This window comes from Trichoderma citrinoviride (genome assembly GCF_003025115.1).
Source record: "Trichoderma citrinoviride strain TUCIM 6016 unplaced genomic scaffold BBK36scaffold_18, whole genome shotgun sequence".
NCBI lineage: Eukaryota > Fungi > Ascomycota > Sordariomycetes > Hypocreales > Hypocreaceae > Trichoderma > Trichoderma citrinoviride.
This window is the reverse complement of record NW_020194726.1, coordinates 258,266-276,359: the sequence shown is the minus strand read 5'-3', so window position 1 is coordinate 276,359 and position 18,094 is coordinate 258,266. Positions and strand designations below refer to the sequence as shown.

The 18,094-nt window shown below is 53.1% G+C and overlaps 6 protein-coding genes and 1 non-coding gene across 7 annotated transcripts; 2 read left to right on the top strand and 5 right to left on the bottom strand.

The window, feature by feature from the left end:
• Positions 1 to 1,221: 1,221 nt before the first annotated feature.
• On the bottom strand, positions 1,222 to 2,843 carry BBK36DRAFT_1163266 (DUF803-domain-containing protein; the record flags this gene model as incomplete). The annotated part of the gene is made up of 6 exons (XM_024894516.1): positions 1,222 to 1,732; positions 1,798 to 2,341; positions 2,406 to 2,496; positions 2,595 to 2,620; positions 2,695 to 2,738; positions 2,830 to 2,843. The coding sequence occupies 6 exons, from the start codon at positions 2,841 to 2,843 to the stop codon at positions 1,222 to 1,224; spliced, it is 1,230 nt and encodes a 409-aa protein (XP_024745547.1).
• Positions 2,844 to 5,777: 2,934 nt separating this feature from the next.
• BBK36DRAFT_t182 lies at positions 5,778 to 5,860 on the bottom strand. The gene has a single exon. It is a non-coding gene; the product is annotated as a tRNA-Glu (tRNA).
• Positions 5,861 to 6,843: 983 nt separating this feature from the next.
• Positions 6,844 to 9,329, bottom strand: BBK36DRAFT_1145017 (hypothetical protein; the record flags this gene model as incomplete). Its single annotated transcript, XM_024893721.1, has 5 exons — positions 6,844 to 6,866; positions 6,919 to 7,350; positions 7,408 to 8,146; positions 8,205 to 9,017; positions 9,147 to 9,329. The coding sequence occupies 5 exons, from the start codon at positions 9,327 to 9,329 to the stop codon at positions 6,844 to 6,846; spliced, it is 2,190 nt and encodes a 729-aa protein (XP_024745546.1).
• Positions 9,330 to 10,247: 918 nt separating this feature from the next.
• On the top strand, positions 10,248 to 12,029 carry BBK36DRAFT_1185894 (coatomer complex, delta subunit; the record flags this gene model as incomplete). Its single annotated transcript, XM_024896463.1, has 5 exons — positions 10,248 to 10,280; positions 10,313 to 10,756; positions 10,816 to 11,012; positions 11,069 to 11,879; positions 11,940 to 12,029. The coding sequence occupies 5 exons, from the start codon at positions 10,248 to 10,250 to the stop codon at positions 12,027 to 12,029; spliced, it is 1,575 nt and encodes a 524-aa protein (XP_024745545.1).
• A 392-nt stretch (positions 12,030 to 12,421) lies between these two features.
• On the bottom strand, positions 12,422 to 13,654 carry BBK36DRAFT_1145015 (FAD/NAD(P)-binding domain-containing protein; the record flags this gene model as incomplete). Its single annotated transcript, XM_024893720.1, has 1 exon — positions 12,422 to 13,654. The coding sequence occupies one exon, from the start codon at positions 13,652 to 13,654 to the stop codon at positions 12,422 to 12,424; it is 1,233 nt and encodes a 410-aa protein (XP_024745544.1).
• A 782-nt stretch (positions 13,655 to 14,436) lies between these two features.
• On the bottom strand, positions 14,437 to 15,151 carry BBK36DRAFT_1129683 (acyl-CoA N-acyltransferase; the record flags this gene model as incomplete). Its single annotated transcript, XM_024891763.1, has 3 exons — positions 14,437 to 14,529; positions 14,608 to 14,673; positions 14,738 to 15,151. The coding sequence occupies 3 exons, from the start codon at positions 15,149 to 15,151 to the stop codon at positions 14,437 to 14,439; spliced, it is 573 nt and encodes a 190-aa protein (XP_024745543.1).
• A 1,148-nt stretch (positions 15,152 to 16,299) lies between these two features.
• BBK36DRAFT_1129689 (hypothetical protein) lies at positions 16,300 to 17,743 on the top strand (the record flags this gene model as incomplete). Its single annotated transcript, XM_024891764.1, has 2 exons — positions 16,300 to 16,630; positions 16,680 to 17,743. 2 exons carry the CDS (start codon positions 16,300 to 16,302, stop codon positions 17,741 to 17,743), a joined length of 1,395 nt encoding a protein of 464 aa, XP_024745542.1.
• Between the last annotated feature and the right edge of the window lie 351 nt (positions 17,744 to 18,094).

Sequence of the window (18,094 nt, the reverse complement as noted above, 5' to 3'; positions counted from 1 at the left end):
AGAGGGAGGAGAGGGTGATGATGATTATATCAAGCCACAGGGCAAAAGGGATGGCGGTCAAACTTAAGGCGTCAATTGATCATTTGCATCTGCTAAAGGGGCATGGGAAAAAGGTTCCGTCCTTGTTTTTCCTTGAATCTTTAATGATATGAAACAAAAACAAAAAAACTTCATGGCTAAACACCGACTCTCTTGTCTGTCTATATATGCTGGTATCCGCTGTGATGATGATGATGAGCTGTCATTAAAAATAGTAAAATCTGTAAACAAAACAATTAAAACAAGATATGGTATGGTATGGCGTAGAGAGGGAAAAAAAGGAGAAAACAAATCGGTTGTTATAGGCCATTACCAGCCTGTGTGGTATATATCACTCTCTCTCACACACTCACAAGGGAACATGCTCCCCCCATCGCTTGTCTCTCGCTCTTTTTCTTTTCCAAAGGACCATACAATGGCCCGCATTCTTTCAAGTCTCCTCGTCTTTTTCTATCTCTCACTCACACCGTCAAAACATCTTCCCCTAGAATCAAGGAAAGAAAATGCAAACCAACCCAAGATATCGTACAACAGGAGCATGCTTTCAAATCCAGTTCCCTTTCCGATTCAGTCATGTTTACCGTTAAAAAAAAGATGTTGATGGAATTCCACAATGGTGATCCCACATACACAGAAACGCCCGTCCCCCCGAAAAAGTGATATGGTATGAAAAGGAGAAAACAAAGAGTTCCGGAACCCCGCCTCCCTTTTTTCATGCACAAGGCTGCAGCCGCAGCAAATTTTGGCTCCCGTTCGTGACAAATGACACCTTGTCAAGTCAGGAGGGCTCGAGAAGCAAAGTGATATAGAGAAAAGAAAGGGGACGAGACAAGGGAACAAGAGGAGAGAAGAGTAACGTCATGTCGGATGTTAAGCCACCTGGGCCCAACTCTCCGCTTCCCTTTTGCCGTATTCGTGATTTTGTGTGGCGAACTTGCAGTAGCTGAGACCTGCATACGCGATGGGACCCTCGTCTTTTCGCCTTTCTTCGTTTTTATCAGAAAACGACGGTGCATGGCAAATATACAGATTTGGCCGACCCTCCGAGGCCGGCTGTTGAGATTTTTTCATCACACAAGAGAAGCATAGCAATGGCTCGCGGGTATATCCATCATACTCTGGACTCTCTCATGTCTTTTGGAAATTTGGAAAAGGAAAGAAAATTGATCGAGTAGCTTTCTACTACCTCTCGGTATGCTTCTGAGACTCCAGCTCAATGTCATTGCTGGTGTACTGCTTCTTGCCGTTGGCTGAACCGTTGGCGGCGCCATTGGACCCATTCGCTCCGTTCATGAGACCCTCGTCGTCGCTCTCGGTAAGGTCGGTGAGGCCGAGACCCGCAGCCTCCTCTTCGTCGTAGGCCCGGATCAGGCCCTGTCTGTCGCCGTGAAAGCTGCTGAGACTGTGCCTCGAGGTGTTTTCGCTTCTCCGGGATTGCATGCTGCGGCGGGTTTGGAAGCCAGAGACCATATCTGTTCCAGCAGCGTCAAAGCCACCACGTCCTGCAACCAGCCTCTGCCCGTGGGGGTCGCCTCGGGAAAGGTTCAGCAGGTAGACTCCGGTAAAGGTGACAAGGAAACCGCAGAGCAATGAAAGTGTGTTGACAGGATCGGTGGTGTTGAAGCCGCTGAAGAGGATGAAGGAGGCGCAGAGAGTCGCGGTAGTGAATGTGACGTAGTAGAGGGGATTCACACTGCAGTTCTGAATCAGTATGGATACCTATATGATAGAATTGGGAGAAGAGAAATCGCAACTTACATATTGGTCGGGAAGGATGCCAAGGCCTTGTTAAAGTAATTCATCTGAGTAAGGATGCAGACCGCCGTAAGAATCATGAAGACGTAGGTCGAAGGATGCGTGAATTGGTTGTGGCCGGCGAATGTGAGCTTGAGCGCAATGCCAAACGACTTGACGGACATGACGGAGATGGATCCGACGGTAGAGCAGATGGAGAGGTAGATGAGGGCGTTTCGCTTGCCGTAGACGGGTGCGATGCGGTAAATCATGAAGACTGCGAATGCCACGACAGCAAAGGCGTACAGGAGAAAGCCTGGCTGGATCGCATAGTGCAGAATCTGATCAATCGTCTGGATTTCCTCGTCGGGAGGAGCGTGCAGAACAATGACGACGGCGCCGATGAGGCAAATTGCGCTGCCCAGCTTCCCGAGTGTACCGAGCTCCTCGTCCAAGAAGTATGATCCCAACACGGCGCCGATCAGGACACTGAGCGCTCCGAGGGGCGTGACCAGGATGGCCGGTGCGAAAGCGTAGGCGGCGAAGTTGCAGATTTCTCCGATGCCAACTGTGAAGAAGAAAGACATTAGAAGGCGTGCGGGAAGAGGGTCCAGAGGGGCTTCAGTGCTCACGAGTTGCAATACCCGCCCACCACAAGGGGCTTCTCAGATATACGAATCCATCGCCTTCGAATCCGTGTCGCTCTTCGGCTTGCATCAATCCCTGTGTAGAGTGTCAGCAGACAAGGTTCCCGCCGTCGGTTCAGTGGTCCGAGGCATCGTCAAGCTGAGCCGTCGTAGTAGCAGTGGTTGGTCTCTAACCTTTTTGGTAATGACGAAACTGGTGCCTTGAAGGGACAAAAGAGTCAGCACGAACACGTCGCAAAGCCAAAGAGGCAAAGGGGAGGCGAGAAGGACTTACCAATGGCCAAGGCTGATGACATGGCCAACGCCAGGCCGATGTATCTGCACACGACGAGAGTCAGCGGGACAAATTTCCAGCATGATACAGCCCCTCTCGACGTGAAAGAGGCCTCCTCTGGGGAGCGCAACATACTTGTCCTCAATCATGATGAAGGAGTGGTTTCTGGCGCGCGCAAAACGGCCGCAGAGGCAGGAGGCAAATGACGTGTGATGTCGCTGGACTCCTCAGAAAAAGGAAACGTCGCGAACGGGGTCAAAAGAGCGTGCGCAAGGACAAATGGTAGCGAATGAGTGACGCCGAAAGGGAAGGGAAAGACGGAAGAAAATAACGAGGCTGCTCGATCGGATCGCGGCAACTCGAAGGCGGGGGAGCCGAGATGAAGTGGAAAGAGTAGTAGTAAGAAGATGGCGAAAATCGTCAGATCAGGCCTATCAAAGGAACGAGGCTCGCAGTATGTCGTCGTCGACGCTGTTGCAGTCGCTGTCGTGTCGCTTCTCCGTCGTGTCGTGTCGTGTCGTGGTCGCAAGGGAGGGAGCAGAGGAGACGAGGATCGCTGCCGTTTGTCTGTCCTCAGTGTCGCACCGGCTGCCCTCTGACTGGCTCGTCCAATTCCGTCTCAGCAGATGTCAAAGAAAGGTCAAGATGCAACCGCAGCACAGACGCAACGCCGAGTCGTCCCAAAGGAAAGGGGAGGGGGAAAAGGAAAAAAGGGATCTGGCGAGGAGGGGTGCAAAAGTGAGGGAGAGAAAAGAACGAGTGTCGAGGAAGGGAAAAAGGAACGTATCACGGCTGTCCTCGGTGGTGGCTTGTGGGTTATTGGAGATTTTTCTGATCAAATGGGCTCGAGCTGGACTGATTGGATTGCAGTCTGGCTAGAGGTTCCAGTTGGCTCTTGGTGGCGCCGGTTCTTTTTTTGGGGGGGCGAACAAGGACTTGATCGAGAGGGTGCGTTATGAGGTAAGGCAAGTATGCGGTACTTGCTTGACAGTGCAGCGCATGTATTATGTGGGCACCGGAGCGCTGGGGCATTTCAGACTGATGGAGTGCTGGGCTGCGTGTCTCACCAGCGCGCTGCAGTGCGTGTCCAGCGCGGCGGCATCGGCCTCAGCGGGCTCGGCGGGCCACGACAGAGGCGCAAGGCCCTGGAGCACAGCGCTAGGCTGGAGGGACGGGTACCTGAGGGGCTAGCGGGCGAGGGTGCTGCGCTTCTCACAGGGCGGGGAGATAGGCTGCTGCGTAGCGGATACCCGGCTCTAGGACATTTTCACGTGCAAGTGCAGGTAGCGGGTACCCATACTCGCCCTCGACACTAGCAGGCTTCTTGCCCGTCGTTCTTGCGCGGCATCATCACACGCATGCATCTTCTTCCCACTTCGCCCTCTCTGTCTGCTAGTATATTAACAAACCCCAGTCAATCAATCCAAGCCTCGGCCAGTCCCCATCAAATCCCCGGCCCCAGCCCAGCTGCAAAGCAGAGCAAATGATGCTTTGCTTCAAGATGGGCAACGTCGGTGGATCGCAGCGGTCCTCCAACGTGAATCCCTGGCTGGACGCTGCAGGCTCGTGTCTGGCCTGTCCTGGTTCATTCGAGCTCAAGCTGTTTGTTCATTACGGCAAGGCTGGAGATCTCGCTGGCGTGGCCGCACCGCCTCGTGTCGTGTCGTGTATATTACTGCATCTTGACTAGCAGGACACGATGGAGATGTTGCTTGGCTGCCTCCAACCTCATCTCTGAAAAGTTTACCGACTTCTTTGCACGCTGCCCTGCATGCTAACGTGGCATCGTGTGTGCAGCATTACGGTGCCTCCAAAAGACAAGCACTCTTATTACAACGCGTGTGGCATCTTCCCTCCCTTTTCTCCCTTCCCTTCCCTCCTTGCAGCGGCGCGAGACAAGGGGCCTGATAACAACAACAGACCAGATCGAATTCCGATGGGCCGAGTCACAAAGCACACCTTGATGAAAAGCGCGACGCACCCGAACTCGATTTTGTTCCCCGAGAAGAGCGCGATCCGAACGAGCGGCCTTGCGCAGTCATTGGTCAGCTCGTCACAGGTGGAGCGTCTGTTGATGGCAACAGATGGGATCCTCGGATGGATGCACTTGAAGCTTGAGCTGTTTTGGCGTCTGGAAATGCTCAACAGGAACAGCAGTTGAGCACGCACGGGGATGGAGTCCAATGTAAGCAATCCCTTCTTCTTCTTAAAATAGTGCAAGCGTCGAGCCAGGGCCCGTCCCAGCATGACGCCTCACCTCATCTCACTCACATGTTCGCACACTAGTATCACGAGACTGGCGGATAAGGTAATACTTGTTCGTCTAAGACACGAACTTGCTGCGCCTCACTGCCCCAACAAATGGTTCACTTGATCTGTTACGAGCGTGCTAAGCACCGCAGAATACCAATCACCAGTGGTATCGCGAAACCTGACGGAGCGTCTTGTTCTCTTATTGATCACATCTGTCATAGTACATACAACTATGCTGCACCTTTCAGTCTCCTTGGTCGTCATCTCCTCTCTTCACTCATATGATATCACAGCATCTCTCTCCATCCGCACAACTGAATCATGCCCAGTGGATCCCCCATCCAAGCGCTTCCAAGGCTTTGGCACAGTGCCGAGACGATGATCGACCTGCTCTCTGCCTCACATCACAATTAGGGGACCGCCCTCCTTGTCCCGGGCCAGTCAAACCGTTGCGGACTAAAAAAATCAAGGGCAAAAGGGCGCCGAAAATGGACCCCTGGATAAGTGGAGCAGGGACGCGCAAACATGAAACAAAGCGCACACAGTACGAACTGCGACCCTTTTTGAAGCCTTGATAGTATCTCCAGGTTGCCAGGCACAATGGACGATGGAAGCGGGTGTTACCAAGTTTCCGGTTGCTACCCTCTTTTCCTGTCGAGAGAACATACAAAAGGATAGGAGAAAAAGCGAGTTAAAGCGAGCCAGGACCCTGTAAATCGCGCCATCTCGATCTGAGTCTGATGTCCGTCCGAGACCTCTTGATTCCCATCTCGATCTGATTCTGATTACCACACGACGTGGCTTTACGCAAAAAAAAAAAGAAAGAAACATTCCGGCGCCGGGAGTCGAACCCGGATCGCTGCGGTGCTCTCGTTATGAAAGCGCAGTATGCTAGCCACTACACCACGTCGGATTGATGAGGCGCTGGTTGCGGGAATCCCGTGACCTGCTGCAAGACGGCGATGATACTGACCTCTATATGGCTTTGCTATTCCCAAGTTTTCATTTGCTTCGGCTTCCACCATATCCAGGTCAACGACCGGGAAGAACCAACAAGTCCAAGAAGAATCAACAGACGAAACAAAACATCACGGCGTCGCACCGGATACAAGCTCAAATCTAGTGGCCATTTTCCCAAGTCGATAGGGTACCTTAGGTATAGTAGATACGTGCTGAAGACATGTGCAACAGAGACCTCGGTCTTTGTCCGTAGAGCTAGCGAAATCTATGTGCAGACATACTTCACCTTTGTTGTACGGGGGAGCCCAATCTCCAAGAAAAATCAACCGGCGTAATTCCTTCACTTCGCATACCTTTTCCTTCCCAGAATGCGTCCGTATTGCATCCGTAAAAAAAATCGTCTATCCCTTTTCTCTAGCAATTCAAGTCGAGCTCTGAGGCCCTCACCAGATACTAGCCTGGCCCTTGAACAGAGAAAACATGGTATCAAGCCTCCAACTCCAAAGGGGAAGAGAATAACAGACAAACCAAGCGGGGGAAATGGAAAGAAATGAAAGGAAAAGAGATGGGGGAAATGAAAGAGAAGAAAAGAGAAAAGAGATAAAGAGCCTGGTAGAAGTCGTCACTGGCCGACCCAGAGATTAAGTCGTCTGCAGCTACATAGTCGTCATGTCGCGCTGTTAGTAAAGCCGTTGGGTTCCTACCTGGAATTTGCCTTCTCCAAAAGACTGTCGAGAAATTTTTAGAGTATCCGAGGTCATGTCGATTATTTGTTGAAAGAACATGATACGTCACGCTGTTGGCTGTGGTTAGTATTCCGTTACATTAGACAGGCCAGCTCGACCTCTCAGGAGTTATCCAGATGTGGCCATGAGACATGAAAGATTAGGGGAAATTTGTTTGGTAGTCGTCGTTAGTCCAAGTGAGCATGGACACTCATGACCGGAGGCGCTTGGCGTCTACAAGACAATTAGCTCTTCTGTTCATCGAGATGTGCGGCGTTGAGCTTACCTTGTTCGTCTGCTTCGTCCTGCTCCTCCTCGGGACGCCGCCGTTTCGGTAGGCCAGTGGTTGTCGTGGGCATAGCGCTGCTGGCGTCCTTGGCCACCTCCACGTCATCTCTCCAGTCAATTTCGGGCATCTCGTCCTCAAAGGCTAGATCCTCGTTTGTGATCTCTTCCTCTAGGTCTTGCACGGTGCCCATATCCAGAAGCGTAGAGATGCCTTCGCCATTGTCAGCTAGGGTGTTGGTCGTACCGGTGTCGGCCTCGTTGGCGTCGATGTAATCGTCGATGGACTGCATGGGCATCTCCTGTGACACTTTCTCGCCGGCTTCCGCAGGCACAGTCTGTTCAAACTGGATTTCGCCTCCGTTATCTCCTGCGGACTCCTGAAGCTCGGCGTGTATGAACGGATTGGCGTCGGCATCCTCCTCTGCATCATCTAGGCGTGGTCCGTTAGCACTTGACAAATGAAGCGTCTTTCCGTCGAGGGTCTTACCATATGAATATGTGGCGTCTGGTGCCTCTTTGGCTTCGGCATTAGCATGTGGGAAATCGGAATGGCCCGCTGCCTCTACAACCACGGCCTGAAGCTGTTCATGTTGATAGCCCCCATCCCCACCATCACTGTAGTCTCCCTCGTCCTGGTTCGCAGTCTCCTCGGCTTCTCCGTTGAAATCTTCAACGTCTTCCATAAAGTCTTCAGCCTCATCCTCATCTTCCTCGTCCTCTTCAGCTTCTTCCTCTTCCTCCTCTTCTTCTTCTTCTTCGTCTTCTTCATCATCTTGGTCTGCATTGTCGGCACGCTGTTCTTCCACGGCCGAGGTCTCTTCCTCCCCCTCGTCTTCTTCTGACTCTTGGGACTCTTCAGTGTCAGCATCGACATCGCCATGTTCCTCGTCATGCTCATCACCATCCTCGGCGCTCTCATGAGCCTCGGCGGCTTCGTTTGCTTCACTGTCCTCGTCGTGTTCGTAGTCATCTCCGTCATCAGCCTCGGTGGCTGTCTGATGAGGGTGGCCTGCAGGAGACTCGAACAGATAAATCACTTCATCAAGCCCTTTGCTAGCGGCCGCGCTCTCGACCAGAAATTCGAAACGTTTGCTAGGGTTTGGCTTGGTGAAGAGATATGTGTACAGAGTGCGCGAACTGTCGGGATCTTGATTTTTTACGAGCAAGTCAAACACTTCCAACACTTGTCGAAAGGTGATGCTTGCGAGTGAGTTCTGGATTGTGGCCTGTGGCACCGTTAGTCCGCTCCCAAGTTCGATAAATAAGCCGGAGATTCACGCATACCTCTGCAAATTCGAGCCCAAGTTCATCAACCTGAAAGACAAGTTCATCATGTGCAGCAATCTCATTTTCCAGCTCCGCTCGAAAGCCAGCGAGCAGCGACTCCATCGACTGATCCAGCACGGATACGTCGGAAAAGAAGCCTTCCGTCTTTTTGTGGGAGAAGAAGGAATATTCGCTCCCTTTGTAATGCACAGTGATTGGAGGGAATTCGTCTTCTCCTCCAGGACTTGACTCCTCTGGCTGCGATCGCGAGTCATCTTCCTGATGCTCCACAGACTCTTGTTCTGCTGAGGCCTCCTTTGCAGTGTCCTCATAATCGGTCTCGGTAGCATTGGTGTGCGGCTCATGCACGTGCTCGTGTGAATCACTGCTCTGGGACTCAGCGCGGTTCTGTGGAACTGCTTCCTGAGTGGTTGCCTCAGCGGGAGCCTCAGCGGGAGCCTCAGTGGGAGCCTCAACAGCAGCTCCCTTCTCATCATACTCGTGCTCCCAGGTTATCTCATCTTCATCATCTTGAGCCGCTGCCTCTGGCACCTCGGCATCACCAGCCGGTTGTTCCGTTGGTTGTGGAAGACTGGAGGGCTCTGCCATGGCAGGCTCCGCGGCGGCAACGTCGTCTGCAGCGACGATGTCGTGCACATGGTCCTCTGCCTCCTCTAGCTTGTTTGGTGACTCCTGTGTCACAGTAACATCGTTGTCTTCGTAATCAATCTCATCTGCGGCATGTTCGGTTTCAGTGACGGGGGCATCTTTTGGCTCCTCCTCCTCTAGAGTGATGATCTCCTCCTCGTACACTGTGACAGCTGCTTTTGGCTGCTCATGTGCTTCGTCAACATTATCATCAGGAAAACGAATATGGTTGACCTGAAGATGTTGTTCCTCTGTATATTGGATTTGGACCTCCTCGTATCCAGCTTCGGTGTTTTTCGAATCGATACCTACATGTTCTTCGATCGAGCTCACATTCTCTGGCGCATTGGAGGTTTGCTCATCATGGTGGGATGGCCATGGGTCGTGGGTGTGGTCTTCGGTCGTATCGATGTCGTAGTCGATGAGATCATCGTCAGCGTGCTCGTCGATATGGATCGACGGCGCCAAATCGACATCCATCTCTATTTCGGCCATGGCTTGTGACGCAAGAGCGTGAATGTCGGATGTCTGTCGCAAACGCTCACCCGGCGTGTTTTGGCGTTTGATCGGTTCGCAAGAGGGTAGATGCTTCTGTGAGGGACTGGTCCAAGAAGATCAGGAATAAAAGAGGCCGCCTTGCGCTCAGTCGAGAGGCTAGATGAATGCTGGATGGCCAACGTTACACCACTCGCGATATTGTGTCTGCAGTTTGGTGGCTGAGGACAGGGGAGAGACACATTTGATGGTAGGAGAAGAGTAAGAGGCAGTTTCAGATCAGGCGACACGAGAAACGCGTCGTCCGGAGCTTGAGCAGAGGGTGATGGATCGCAGGCGCGGCAGATGGAAGGCGAAGAGTGAAGCCTGATGAAGCTGATGGATGCGGCGACTTTTGGATTTCGAAGGCAGCTTTGGAAGCTGAGAGGAGCTTAGCTGGCCCACACGTGAATAGCGAGTAGAGATCAAGAGCGGCTTAGCGTAGACAGTGCTTATGAAGTGAAGAAGACGGTGCCTGTGCTCTTTGCTGGTATCGCTCATGACACCAACTATCTCTAGATTGAGGCGCTGGAGAGGAATCACATGGTGGAAGCAAGGCCATCATAAGATGCAAAATTGGTTGCTTTATTGTCATACATAGAGGTATTGACCATTCAGGAAGTCAACGACTACCTCCTTCAAGCACAGTAACAAAGTCATGTCAAACTGTACGGAGTCTTACATAAGCATCCAGTACCTTAACGAAGGCCCCTCCACTGGCGCAGCACGTGACGGCGCTTCTGGAGCAGCAGCAGCCTTGTCACTGAGAGCCATCCAGCTCCTGAGTTAGACGTGGCTCAATTGAACCCATCTGAGCATCCCACCAAGGCCTCCCTCTCTCTCCGACCGGACTTCTCTCCAGCGCACGACACTGCCAAAATGGTGCGGACCAACACCCGCAATTCCCCGTCGGTATCACTGAGGGCTAACCAGCGTGTCGTCAGGTTGTTCTTGCGGCGTCAATCTGCACCCGAGGCGGGAAAGCTGTCCTCTCGAGGCAGTTCCGGGAGATGCCTAGATCCCGCATCGAGGCCCTGCTTGCGTCGTTCCCCAAGCTGGCAGACAGCGGCACCCAGCACACCATCGTCGAGCAGGACAACGTGCGATTCGTCTACCAGCCGCTGGACGAGCTGTACATGGTGCTCATCACCAACCGCCAGTCCAACATCCTCCAAGACATCGATTCCCTGCACCTGTTCGCCCAGGTCGTCTCCAGCACCTGCAAGACGCTAGACGAGAGGGAGATTGTCCGCAATGCCTACGAGCTGCTCAGCGCCTTTGACGAGCTGGTCACTCTGGGATACCGGGAGAACCTGACCATCAGCCAGATCAGGACCTTCCTGGAAATGGAGAGTCACGAGGAGCGCATCCAGGAGATTATTGCACGGGTATGGCTCCAATTGCTGCGGCGCTACGGCGACACGACCCATTGCTTACATTCAAACAGAACAAAGAGCTCGAGGCTACAGAGGAGCGCAAACGAAAGGCGAAGCAGCTGGAAATGCAGCGCAAGGAGTCCGCCAGAAGTGGCCGCCCTGCCGCTGCTCCACGGACACCCGTCTACCCTACCTACACCCCTCCCTCCCAGCCAAGCGCAAGCGCATTCGACTCATACGAGGCCGAGAAGAACAAGACATTCAATAAGTACGCAGTGCAAGATTATGTCTCCTGTCAGTCGGTGGTGCTAACCCATTCTCAAGGCCGACGACGCTCAAGGCAAAGGGAATGCAGCTTGGCAAGAAGTCAAAGACTACCGACATTTTCGAAAAGGTCCGGGGAGACCTTGGCGCCGGTGCCGACGACGCTCCTCTCATTACGCCCACACATGCACATGCTGCGGTCGCTGCCGAACCGGAGCCGCGGATTTCATCGACGCTGGACCGGGATGCCATCCATGTCACGATTGCCGAGACGATAAGCGCCAAGCTCTCGAGAGAAGGCGCAGTCAACTCCATCTCAGTCAACGGAGATCTCACGCTGCGGGTTTCAGATCCCAGCCTCACAAAGATCAAGCTCGGCCTGCACGCCGTCCCGTCACATGGTGCCCAATTCAGGCCTCACCCCAATGTCGACCGCAACCTCTTTAACAGCACCAAGGTTATCCAAATGAGCAACACGGCTCGAGGTTTCCCTGTCAACCAAGGCGTCGGGCTTCTGCGATGGAGGGCTACACCAAAGGTGGACGACGCGAGCGCTTGCCCCATTACCTTTACTGTCTGGATCAACAAGGATTCCGACAAGTACAACATTACGGTCGAGTACGAACTGACGGGCGGCGATGCCCTGCGCGATGTCAGCGTTGTCATTCCTTACCAGGGAAACGAGCCCGTCGTTTCTAGCTTCGACGCCGCTTATGAGGTGTCTGGAGACACACTGGAGTGGAACATTGGCTCTGTCGATGACGAGAACCCCAACGGATCGTTCGAGTTCGAAGCAGAGACTAATGACGAAAATGATTTCTTCCCTATGACTGTTCGTTTCAACAAGTCAACGCCGTTTGTGGATGTCGATGTAAGTTTGCTACTTTTGGTTCCCGGATGAATGCTTGTTGCTAATGAATTCCCCCCTTAGGTCACTTCTGTTTCACTGATTGAAGAAAATGAGGAGGTGACTTTCTCCAAGGACGTCAAGTCCGCAGCAGACAACTATCTGGTCGAGTAGATGACTAGGAATAATACTAGAAGCGTGGATTGCCTTTCGTCTTTTCTTCTTTCTTTTCAGCTACGGGGTTCTATAAAATGGGAGGCTTGGGCGCTGGTGACCCTGCTCCGGGAAGGTGTAGAAAGATAATGCTTTGAATGACGACGTGATGCAAAGATGCAAATAGAGTGGTGAAGGTGCGTGTGCTGCGTCGTGTGATATGGTCTGATGATGATTGCAAGCGCAGTGTTGAGCCCTTTGCGACTTTGCACGATACATGTTGTATATACAACAAGCCATACTGGCATCAGATATTGCGAATCTCCATCGAATTGGGTGATAATCAGGTCTCAAAAAGCTAACACAAAAGAGAAAGGGGCATTCGTGAGTACAGCAACGCTCAAGGAAACCAATCAACTCGCCCATTCGGCGATCAGGTCTTCAAAATCCACTCCATACAGCCAGTCCAGGTCAAATGGCTCAAGGTCACCCGCCCCGCCTGCATCCGGCAGTCGTCTCTTGTTCAGCTTGTCATTCAGCTCCAGCACCTTGTCCACACGATCCTGTCGCCCCAGTTGCCACTTCTTGAGCGTCCTGCCCATGCGCACGGCGTCTCCTTCGGCTTCAAGAGGCTGGCCCTCCTCCCTCCCCTTGGCGACGACGCCGGCAAACGTGTAGACGTCCTCGAAGGCCTGATTGACGCCCTGACCCGCGGTGGGAGGGATCGCGTGGGCGGCGTCGCCGAGGATCACGACGCGGCCCTTGGTCCAGGTGTCGAGCTTGGGGACGAGGTAGAAGGGCCAGAGGTTGATGCCCTTGAGGGGAATGTCGGAGACGGCGTTTGCGACAATGGGGGGGAAGTCCTCGCTCCCTTGGCGGAGGAAGTCGACGCACCAGGACTTGTTCTCCATGAGCTCGTCCCAGCCGGCACGGTCGTAGTCTTGCGCGAGGCGCTTTTGCTTGCCGATGAGAACCTCGGAGCCGTCGGCGCGCTGGGGGGCGATGACGAAGGCACCGTGCTTGGGGCTCATGATGGTCACCGGGAGGGGATACTCGGGTCCGGCCTGGAGCTGGGCACGGGGCACGGTGGCGGTGACGCCGATCATGTTTGTGAACTTGGGGGTCAGATCAGGGTAGAGGTGCTTGCGGACGCGGGAGTGGATGCCGTCTGCGCCGACGAGGAGGCGTGCGGTTGCGGAGGATCCGTCGGCAAAGGCCCAGGTGACGCTCTCTGGGGTCTCGGCGGTGACGTGGGAGAACTTCTTGTTGTACTCTACGGGGATGCCGGCGTCGCGGACCATGGAGACGAGGACGTTGATGAGCTCGTAGCGGTAGATGCGGAGGGCCTTGTAGCCGTGCTTGTCGCGGGAGCCAAAGTCGAAGTCGTCGAGGGGCGCGTCGTCGTGGGAGCGGAAGTAGAGCTTCTCGAAGTGGAAGCCCAGGGGGGAAATGCGCCGGTAGACGCCGAGGGCGTCGAGGACCTTGAGGGCGTTGGGGGAGAGCATGATGGCGCCGCCGATGTCGAGGGAGGCGGGGCGGGACTCGTAGAGCGTGCAGGGGATGGAGTGGCGGTGGAGGGCGAGGGCGAGGGTGAGGCCGGAGAGGCCCGCGCCGATGATGGCGATGGGGGTGGATGGGGTGGACATGTTGGTGTTTTGCTTGAGGTTGGTGTGTGTAAGGAAGGAGGTGAGAGATGAAGCTACAATTGTGATGGCGAAGATTGAAATGTTGTTGTGGTTTGAAGAAAGTTGACTCTTGATGATGATGAGGAGGAGGCTTGTTTCTATCTGATGATTCCGTCCTGATATATATACTTCTTTCTAAGGTACGTTCGTATGCCAGACATGTCTTCATTGGGGGGCACAAAAACGCATCCGTCACATCACCTGGCACTCTTTCAAAGGATCGCCCTCGCCAAGGCAGACAAACAATCCTTCGTACGTTCACTTCACCATTGAAGAGACTTGTTCCATCTTCACGGCAGTCTTTCCGGCATCCCATATCCGGACCCGGAGGGACGTCGGCACGAAGCTGTCCGGGTGTTCTTTGGCCAAGCCCCCGTCTCGGCCGGAGCTTGTGCCCCACTCGGCCGAGTGGAGTAGCCTTCGGGCCAGAATTGGACCGCCCTGAGCCGAACAAGCCACTGAGGGCTTGGTAGTGACAGAGGCGAAGGATTTGGGCTGTGGGAGGCTTGCGGCAGGAGGATTTCTCGTATTGCCGATAGAGCCGGGTGTGAATAGAGCGATTGGATGGGAGAGGGAAGTGCGGTTGCCTTGTCTTTGATATCTTTGGTGGTCGGGCAATTGACGGAGTACGTCGAGTCTCATGATGCGGCCTACAAGGAGGTAAATTGAGAGGTGCTCTTGAATGCGATAACATGATACAAGTCTATCTTTGATATGTACGTCTAGCTCATATATGCATTGGCTTAATTGAGTTCTGCCAGATGTTTGTAAAAGAAAGCGCCGTCTTTTAGGGAGCCATCTAGAGGCGAGATGCCATACTTGGGAACTGTTCCCATCTGTAAACACATAACGTAAGTGAGCAAAAGAGATTTACAGCTCAAAGGGTTTCGAAGAGAATGCAGAGTGTGCCTTACCAGAGCATATCCTAAGCGAGGATAGACATATTTCTCCGCCGTTGAGCCTACGTCTGTCGATAATTGCTGGCTTACACGTCAGCTTCAGACAACAAATACTGCGAGGAGACTGGGCTTTGCTGCAGCTCACCAACAAGGTCCTCTTTTCCTCTCTTGCAATTTCTTCCACGTCGTTGATGAGTTTCACGCCCAGTCCCCTGCGTCGATACTTTGGCGAAACCATCAGCATCTCTAGGTCCCCGCGAAAAGGCCCCGTGTCAGCGTCCGGCATCCCCAGCTCTACGATGCCAGCCACATCGTCACTACCCTCGATGTTGGATGCTGCCAAGGCGATGAGTGCAATGCGGCGACCGGATGAGATTTGAGAGAGTAGTCGTTCGTTCCAGAAGGTTTCCATTTTGTGGCGCTTTGCGGGGGTGAAGGGCGGGTGGAAGCGGAGGAGGGCGCCGTCGGACTGGATGCAGTTGATGTGCATCTGGAGGATGGCGGGGATGAGGTGGGCGTGTTGGGAGGGGGAGAAGCGGGTGATGGTGATGGATTCCATGGTTTTTGAATTCAGTGATGATGAGATCTGTAGCGTGAGGCTGAATGATGGTTTATAGAGATGAAAGTGGAGTGGAAATTCTGTGGAGGAATGGTTGAGAGGGATTGGACTTATACGTGAGATACTACATAGTAGGGTAGGCAGTTCACGAGGATTACGGGGCGATTTGGTGGAGGATCGTGAAAAAGTGCACGTAAGCGCATGCGTGTTCGATGAAGCGCGGATTACTGGTCAATCGACGCGGAGCGGGAGTTGAACCCGATTCACCTCATAATTGCTTAGAAACGAAGATTCTCGAGATTACATTGAAATAGTGAATGAGTCGACAGGAGGCTGTCGACAACTTGCTTACTTGGAGGGCTCGGCTTTCACACGCGCATACTTCCGAGCAAGTGCCGGTGTTCGGCCATGGCTATTGATCATCGACCAGTGACTTCTGAGACATGACTCTCAAGCTCTTTGCTTTAATTGTGCTAAATAAGGACAAAAAGTCCCTGTTTCTAGCGGATCACGGCATAGGCTTGATGTTGATGGCATGGAGACTGGTCCTGAAAACTGGCCAGCTGAACGATGATCCCTGCTTGTATGGACGCTATCAACGGTGGCCGCTTGTTTCTCATTCAGCTCCGCAGTTACTTGCACTTACAGCCGACCAGAGACACTCAGCTCTCTCCAGACGCCCCATGCGGTGAGCGGTGATGGATGATCTGGTGAGGGCGATCGTCTCTTGTCACCTCCATCTATGATATATGACAATGGCTCTAGTTGGTGTGTGCTGTGACCGCTTTGTCTGTATGCCTTCGTATCGGTCATACTGATACGTCAAGTCATTCACTTTGCGTGCGAACCGCGAGCCTAACGGAACACATCCGATGTCTCACATACCCACAGTGGCAGGGGCATGTGATGGCAAACACGTTGACGTTGAGCCAACTGAGACATTCTAACTGCCGAAGAGAGAAGGGGAAAGAGGAAAGAAATAGGGGATGCTGAGCGGTCCTCAGAGTTTTACGTTGTATAGCTGTATTGCGTACCTATGCATGTATAAGAACATGGACAAATTGTTGTCAGGCCGCTGGCTTCTGTTAACTCGCGAAGAAGATTCTGAGTAGACGAGCTTTGCTCTGCTTGCGACGACATCGGATATAATGTGGCAGCTTGTTCGGATACTGGTAGCATCACAGCTTTGGTTCAGCGATGGGGATTCGCTTGAAATGTTACGCGGTGGCCATGGCATCTCGTCTCGGCTCATTGTCGATGGCCAGGGGTTTCTGGACGTGACCGAGGTGCATTCACCGGGAGCAATGGCTCTTGATGCCAATGGGGCAACTCTGTGGCTGAAGAGGCATGAAGGGCTTGGCGATTCCCTCGAGTGTCCGTTACTAGGATATAGTCCATATCCGCTGGGCCTATCACTTGGAATCGACGATAACGGTACATTCAACCTGAGTCTCGTCCAAGTCCCCGGCATCATGGCAGGTTAGAGAACCCTCTCGAGTAGATGTTCCCCTAGACTGATTCTGAGCAGATTGTTATAGCACCTCGGAGCAGGTATCGGGTCGTCTGAAGCGTCTGCCTGACATTACCACCGAAGATGCAGCCTTTATTAGCAACATGATTGACGAGAAGTTCATACCTTACCAGAACACCAGATATGCCCCTTTGAGGACCAGAGAGGAAATCAGGGCTCTAGGCAGACAGTTCTTCCCCTTTTCGCCTCACAACTTCGAACTCGCCATGTCGCTCTACGACTGGACAACGGCATCGTTTGCGCGCATGGTCTTGTTCAAAATCTTCCAGTACACGGGCGTCAGCTCAGAAATTGAGTCCCGTCCTCATCCTTTGGATCGCGAGAGTCTTGCCCTCAACATTTGGCAGAGCAACTTCTCCGTCTATACGCCGCAGAACCCGGATTACATGCGGGCGTTTATGATGGAGCCGGCGGATTCGCTCGATAACGTGACGGCTCAGCTGGACGCGGTGATGGACCAGGTGTACACCTTGAGCGAGATCGAGAACCGTCTGCTTGCTGCTGCCATGCAGGCAATGCCGAGGACGTCGACCGCGTCGAAGCGCAAGCTCTTCAGTGGCCAGGTTGATATGGAGCAGCTTGGGACGGAGCATTTTGGGATCGAATTTCTCGAGTGTCCGCTGAACGAGGGGCCTGTGGGCGTCGAGCTGGCGGATTCACTGGAAGATGCTCTGGCCAGCTACGTGGCCGTTGGAAGGACGGTTACTACCAAGATGGCCTGGAGCTTCACGGACAACATGGCTGATGCGATTCATTACTCCAACGGGATCCTGCTCGTCTTGGATCCGCCGTCTGATGCGTCGGTGTGGGAGAGCGTGTCGTTTATTACGCCGTTGTCTGATGATCCGGACAAGATTGAGTATGTGGCGGCTCCGGGAACAAAGTTTGAGATCAGATCTGTTCGGGATACTGTCATCTTGGATAAGAATGTGACGATGTTTGGGTTGGAGCCTGCGGTGAGAGGGGGTGGGGAGCTTGGGATGAAGGGAGTGCTTGAGGAGGTTCGACAGCAGAAGATGATAGGCGAACATGGTGGTTGGAAAGGCGGACATGCAAGATGAAGCTGTGAAGACGTGTGCCTATGGAGTTGAGGAGAAGATGTGTGTTTGTTTGAGGATTGTTTCGACGTCTGGGTAATGAATGCCTGCATGTGGTCAATGCTGACCTGGAAGAGGAAATAGACGATAGGGCTGCATCGTGTGTCTGTCCATTGATGTCAGTAGGTGCATCGCCACATCAGGCCCAACGCTGCCAGGTTAAAAATCTCCTCCTTTTTCTTTGCAGTATTGACTGTCGTTACACATGACAAGCTACATTGATCTAAATCATCCTTCTTTTTCTCAACTATATCTCCGTCTCATTTGCGTTGAATCTCACCATTCAATGCCCTATGGAAATACAGGGGGCTACAG